The sequence below is a fragment of the Octodon degus genome, unplaced genomic scaffold (genome assembly GCF_000260255.1).
Source record: "Octodon degus isolate 3935 unplaced genomic scaffold, OctDeg1.0 scaffold00257, whole genome shotgun sequence".
Lineage (NCBI taxonomy): Eukaryota > Metazoa > Chordata > Mammalia > Rodentia > Octodontidae > Octodon > Octodon degus.
In genome coordinates this window covers 2,645,453-2,651,452 of record NW_004524833.1, presented here as the reverse complement: position 1 = coordinate 2,651,452, position 6,000 = coordinate 2,645,453, and the positions used below count along the sequence as shown (strand labels likewise).

The following is a 6,000-nucleotide window of genomic DNA, read 5'->3' as shown; positions in this document are numbered from 1 at the left end:
GTGTGGTGTGTGTGTGTGGCCAGCTCAGCCCACCAGGGGGCGGGGCTGGCTGGCATGTGGTGCTGGGGGATTGAACCGTGGTCCCTGATGCTTTGCTAAGCTTGTTCTAAGTAGGTGCTTTAGACCACTGAGCCATCCCTCCAGCCCCTCGTTTAAATTTCTAAGATAAATGTATAATTGACATTTTTCAAAATACTTGCCCATTCATTATCCTCACTATGCCCTGTGAAATAGGTGGGCAAGTATTTCTTACACATTTCATTGAGAAGACAGGCAGAAATGCTAAGGTACCACTCAAGTCGTGCACTTAGCGAATGAATGACAGAATTCATCCTCTAATCACCTCTTCCGACTCCTTAGCCAGCGTCTGATGACACAGGGCACCATTTCAAGCCTCCTGCTCGGTCTTACTGTTCCTGCCCGGCCTTCCCCTTTGCTTCTTACCTTTCATCTTTCCAGCCAGCTCATATATTCTCCTTGGCTCGGCTGATCGTGTTTCCAGAGCTGTGAACAGACCACCTCTGCCCCAGCGACCAGAGTCATCTGACAGAAGAAAGAAAATTTTCATTCACAGAAAGCAAATTCCAGCCCACAGAGTAGAATAGGAAACACATATGAAATAGGCTTGTACAGGAATAACTTTTCAAAGGAAAAAAATTTTTCCCAATATTCTAGTTGGACTGCCTAACTATATATTTAGCTTTTCTGGGAGCTACCAGATCACCATTAATAGGGAAGCACCTAGACTCTGGTATGCTTGTAACTCTAGGGAAATGATGGAGGAAGGAGGGAAAGTAAATGCGACCCAAGAGTGAATGAGCTCTGGGGATACCTTAGCATCAAATCCCATTTTACAGGTGAGGAAAAGGAGAAGATAAACGACTCACTCAAGGTGGTACTAACGCAGCTGGTTAGTATCTGCTAACACAGCTGAGTTTATACTCACACTTCAAGTACTTGCTCATATGTACTAGATGTCAGGCCCTGCCCTAAGCACTATTTAGAGCAATGCACTGAAACGGGGATGAACAAACAAAAACAGGCTCTACAGAACTTATTTTCTAATCAATGAGACGGTCTAGATGACAAATATGTGTTAATATCAGGTGGCAATATGCATGACACAGGAAGACAGGGTAGAAAGGACAGAGAATAACAGTGGGGATGGAGACTGTTTCATACGAAGTGATGAGGGAAGACCTCTGAGAAGACACTGAGAGAAGAATTCCTGATCTTATTTGGGGAAAGAACAGAGGAAGTAAAAAGCACAAAGGTCACAAAGGGGCACACTGGAGTTTTGCTTTTTCTCCAAGGGATACATTTGTCTTCTAAACATGATCTCCTCTCATCTTCTTTCATTGGGTTGAGGTTACTTGGCATTCTGTATGCTTCGGTTACCTCAATGTCAGATTGTTTCCTCATATTTGGGAAGTTTTCTGCTATTACTTCTGCCCATATTTTTTTAATGTCATTTGTATTGACTCCTTCTTTCTCATTGATGCCTATTAGTCTCACATTGTTCATCTTTGCATCATCGTGCAGCTGATGGATTTTTTCCTGCATCCTAGTTGTTTTTAAGAGATCCTTTCTTACCTTTTCACTAGCTGCACCGGCGTCTTCAAGATCTGAAACTCTGTCTTCACTTTCACTTAAATGGTTTTGTAAGCTTGTGACTGAGATTTTAAATTCCTCTCTCTCTCTTTGACTCTGCTTCATGCAATCTATTTCTTTCCTGTATTGCTCATTCAAGGAATCCGTCATCTTTCTAATCTCTATTTTTTTTATCAGTGTCTTCTTTAGAAGCAGTTATAAATTCTTTTACTACAGTGTTTTTTTCAGACTGGATTTCCTCTCTGTTTCTGTAGTTGATTCTTTACTTCAGATGCTATGAGTTCAGAGAATTCTTTTTTTTATTACAGAAAGTTCCACTCTGAGTTCCTCTATAACTTTTTGTTGTTCCTTATTTACTATCAATGCTATTAATTCATACATTTGAGCTGAGCTAGTGTCCTCTGCACTTGTTCTGGGTGGGCATTGGGTTTCCTCCATATGTTTCTGCATTTGATTCTTTACTACAGACGTTATTAATTCAGGGATTTCTTTTTTCATTTCCAATCTGAGTTCCTCTATACTTTTCTGCCCCTGTTTCTTTATTTCAGAAGCCGTTGATTTATTGATTTCAGCTGTGTGATTCCCAATTTGTTCTGTGTTAGTGTCCTCTGCACTTGTTATGGGTGGGCTTGGGGTCTGAGATTGCATTTTGTTCCTTCTCGTTGGCATTTTGTGTAACACTGTCTTCTGACCTTTGTTGTACATCTTTGATGCAGTTATAACCTTAGCACGTACTGAAGTTCAGGTGCAGATCTACAAAGCTTGGATTTGTCCAGTTGTGCCTGGCTTGGGTCTGGCTGCTGTGCTCAGCTCCTTCCTGCTGCTGCCCTTGGGGGTGAACCTGTTGTGCCCCTCTGGCAAGATGTTCTGCACCTGGACTAGCTGGGTGGGTCTATTCCCTACTCTCTTTGCAGGGATTACAGCTGCAGGGTTTCACCTTAGGCCTGTATGCCAGACCTAAGCTGAGTCTGGAGGGGACAAGGTAGAGTAGGGGGGAGAGGTAGCTCTCCCACACACTCACTGGGCCTGGGCTAGGACTGGATCTAGGGGTTCCCAGAATGCAGCAGAAATTCCTACTCGGCGGGCAGGGTGGGTGAGGTGCTGCAGAATGGTGGGGGTTGTCCCGAGGGGGTGAAAAAGGGTCTCACCCACACTGCGCCTGGGCTGGGACGGGTAGGTCCCGCTGGCGCAGGGTAGCTGGAAGCTCTCCCACACACTCACCAGGCCTGGGCTAGGACTGGGTCTGGGGGTTCCTGGAAGGCAGCAAAAATTCCTCTCATCTTCTTAAAAACTTGGTGTAGAGGATAAGGCTGGGATTACCCCATTATGCGTAATGAAGCTGAGGCTCAGACAGGATGATGAGTCAGCCAAGTAAATGGCAGACCCACAATCCAAATCCTTATCTTCTGATTCTACATGTCATGCTCTTTTGACCATACAACGCAGCAACAGGCCATCATGCTGAGGCCTCATTCTGCACCCCCCCGGCGCATTCCTTAGCACCTAAAGACTGAGGTGCCCTCCCAGTCTCATGTCACCTCTCGTACCCACGCAGTGCACGATGAGAGCATCCTCCTCCCCGGCCTGTGGGTGCGTGACGTCACCGCTGACATACTTGATGGAGGCTGAATCCTGCTCTTCATACTCCAGCTCAGCAGCACCCTCTTCTTCCCCGGCCTCAAGGTCCTCTGGCTCGCTCTCTTCAGAGGGCAGGCAGAAAGACTGGTAATTGTTGGACTCCCACCAGGCCATCCTTCAACAGGACACAGAGAAAAGGAAATCAACCTCCCCGTGGAACACAGTTTTGCGCTGCTGTTCACAAATAATAACTGCCAAGTGGAAATGCAATTAGCAGCTTACCCTGATTGAAGTTTTGTGCTTAATTTGTAAATAAACAAGTCTTCCTGATTAGCCTAACTGCCTCCTGACTACACTTCAATAATGAGCACCCACCAAATGTCCCTGTTTTTAAGAATATGACTCAAAGGGACTGTTGGAATAAATGACTCCCTGTCAGCTATAATAAAATCTTTAAAATTTCTTGTTTCGATAGAATGCATCTTCTCTGCCTTAGGCACTCAGGGTTTTGCACTGAAGTAGAATAAATTTTAAAGTAACATCTTTTAAGAAGTATTCTGTCACCAACAGAACTACTAGCTTGACGCAAGCTCTTCTGCTCTTAAACTGCTGTGCGGCTGAGCTTTCAGTGCGCAGCTGTGACACGTCATCACCTGTGGCCCTCAACTCGGTTCACAGCAGACGTACTTTTTCCTATGCTCAGCCTCTTCCTTCTCCCTCTTCTTCTCCTCTAGCAGTCTCTTTCTCTTAGCTGCAGCTTCTTGTCTTTTCTTCTGTCTGTCCTCCAGCTCTTCAGGGCTCAGGACCCGCTTCCTCTTGCTAGACCCCTCCACCAGGCCTGGACTCAGAACCTGGAGGAAGCACAAGACTTACGTCAGGAAGGAAGGTCAGCAGCTGCCCACTCCTCCTCCACGAGTTTCGGCCACTGCTAAAGCACACTTTGCGCAGGTGCAACATGCTTAGGGTCCAAAAAAAACACTGTGCTTCCATGCTGCCCTGCATGCACCTGCCTGTTGGGAACCAGCGGTGAGGTACTGCCGCTTACTGTCCACACTGTGCATGTCACGGGCACGGCAGCCACTGCACTCCGACTCAACCAGGGCGCTGGTGGGCACTGGCACAGTCATTTTGATTCATTCCATTAGGAATAAGGACCTCAGAAGAGTGGCTTTCTTTCTTGATTAAAAGCATACCCTGTAGGATGCATTTTAAATTTAACCAATTTTAATGCAAATCTTTCAGCAAATGCATTCCGTGAAATTGTTTAAAACAGAACACGTCCACATCGTGCTAGCTAACATTTAGTGGGCACATTCAGCACCAAGCACCGCGAATGTGACATCTACCATTTACAACTGCGGTCCTCTCTCACTGGCAAAGGGGCAGGACTGACAACAGCAGGAGATGGCATTTGGTGTAACACAGCATAACCCATTCAGGGGTGGCTGCTTTTACCAGCATTAATCATATAATATGCTCAATCTTTAATGTTTCTCAAGCCAGCGTTTTATACTAAGGCTTAGTTAACTGGCATATTTCAACAAACACATACTTATTTCATAATCATCCTAAAAGAACAAAATGATTAAAGCATCCTTTTTTATTCTCTTGGGATGATAATTTAGAAATATGTATGCCTTTAGATAAATTGTCAGTTCTCACACTGCCTTTATTTCGGAGTGACCGGCCTTCTTGGCTTGTTTTTTCCAAAAGCGTTTTCTGAAGATTCACTAGTTGTTCAAATAATCTTCTGTCTTCCTTAGTGGGTTCTTTAGAATAGTCTTTACCTTCAAATAAGTACATGTGGTTTTCTAAAAATGTAAAACAAAAAGGGTGAACTGTTAGACATTGAAAGATAGATTAATATTATTCAAACTAATAACTAGTATGAACAAAAGAACAGACCATAGTGGGCCAAGACAAGCCTGTGACAAAGGCATGTCATTTCCTGTCACACTAACCCTGATGGGCTTAGACTCCACATGAAAATTCCCACCTTCACTCTCAGAGGACAAAGCATGGCCCCATTGGAGGCCAGGCCTCGTGGCACACAGCTGTAAGCTCAGCTGCTCAGGAGGCTGAGGCGGGAAAATCAAAGACAGCCACGGACACTGAAATCTGGTCTCAAAGTAAAAGAAGCTCATTGGTAGAAGTACCCTTGGTTTAATCTCCAGAACTGGAAAAACTGAAATAAGCTCCCTTTCCCCCCCAGATGATCCACGAATCTCTGCAGGATCCTCCACCTTGGTGAGTCTTCAGTCACAATGCTCGTTCACTCCACAAGTGCTCCTTAGCACCAATCTCACTTTCACAAAAAGCCTAAGAAAGTCTTTAATTTTAAAAACTCTGAACACTTTTAATACTCAACTCTTTCCCTGCTTTTCTATACTTTAATAGTAATAAATGGAAATAGTAATAAATAGGAATACATGGAAAGTCTATGAGAGAATGAAGCATCACAAAAATAATCCCTTGGACTCACAATCTCTACAGATCTGAAAAGGCTTCCCCATGATCCTCGCCTCAGTCCTGATATAACTAAGCCCACTTTCAAAAAGAGGAACTGAACCTCACATAGGGGTCAAGGGACTCCTGAGTTCTTGCTAATAAATGAAGAAGGCCACACTCTTTTCTGTACAGATTATCATCTCTAGAAAAGTAGAAAGAACGGGCTGGCCAACAACGGTCATGGTGACAACAGTAAGGACAACTGTGTCCTCCTGGTAGCACTTTACACCAGCAGAGCGCATGCACTTTTGTTCTCATGCTCCATTTCTGGAGCTGTGAAAGAGTTAAAAAGGACAGTAATAA

General features: G+C 44.5%; 1 protein-coding gene across 2 annotated transcripts in view; it reads right to left on the bottom strand.

The window, feature by feature from the left end:
• Chd1l (chromodomain helicase DNA binding protein 1 like) overlaps positions 1–6,000 on the bottom strand; it is a 74,511-nt gene that overhangs the window by 8,972 nt on the left and 59,539 nt on the right. For both annotated transcript variants that reach the window (XM_023706467.1, XM_023706468.1), the window contains exons 16-19: positions 4,852–5,000; positions 3,877–4,040; positions 3,159–3,364; positions 445–543 (exon numbers count right to left, since the gene is read on the bottom strand). In XM_023706467.1, the coding sequence (XP_023562235.1) occupies positions 445–543; positions 3,159–3,364; positions 3,877–4,040; positions 4,852–5,000 (618 nt within the window). The remainder of the gene's footprint in view (positions 1–444; positions 544–3,158; positions 3,365–3,876; positions 4,041–4,851; positions 5,001–6,000) is intronic.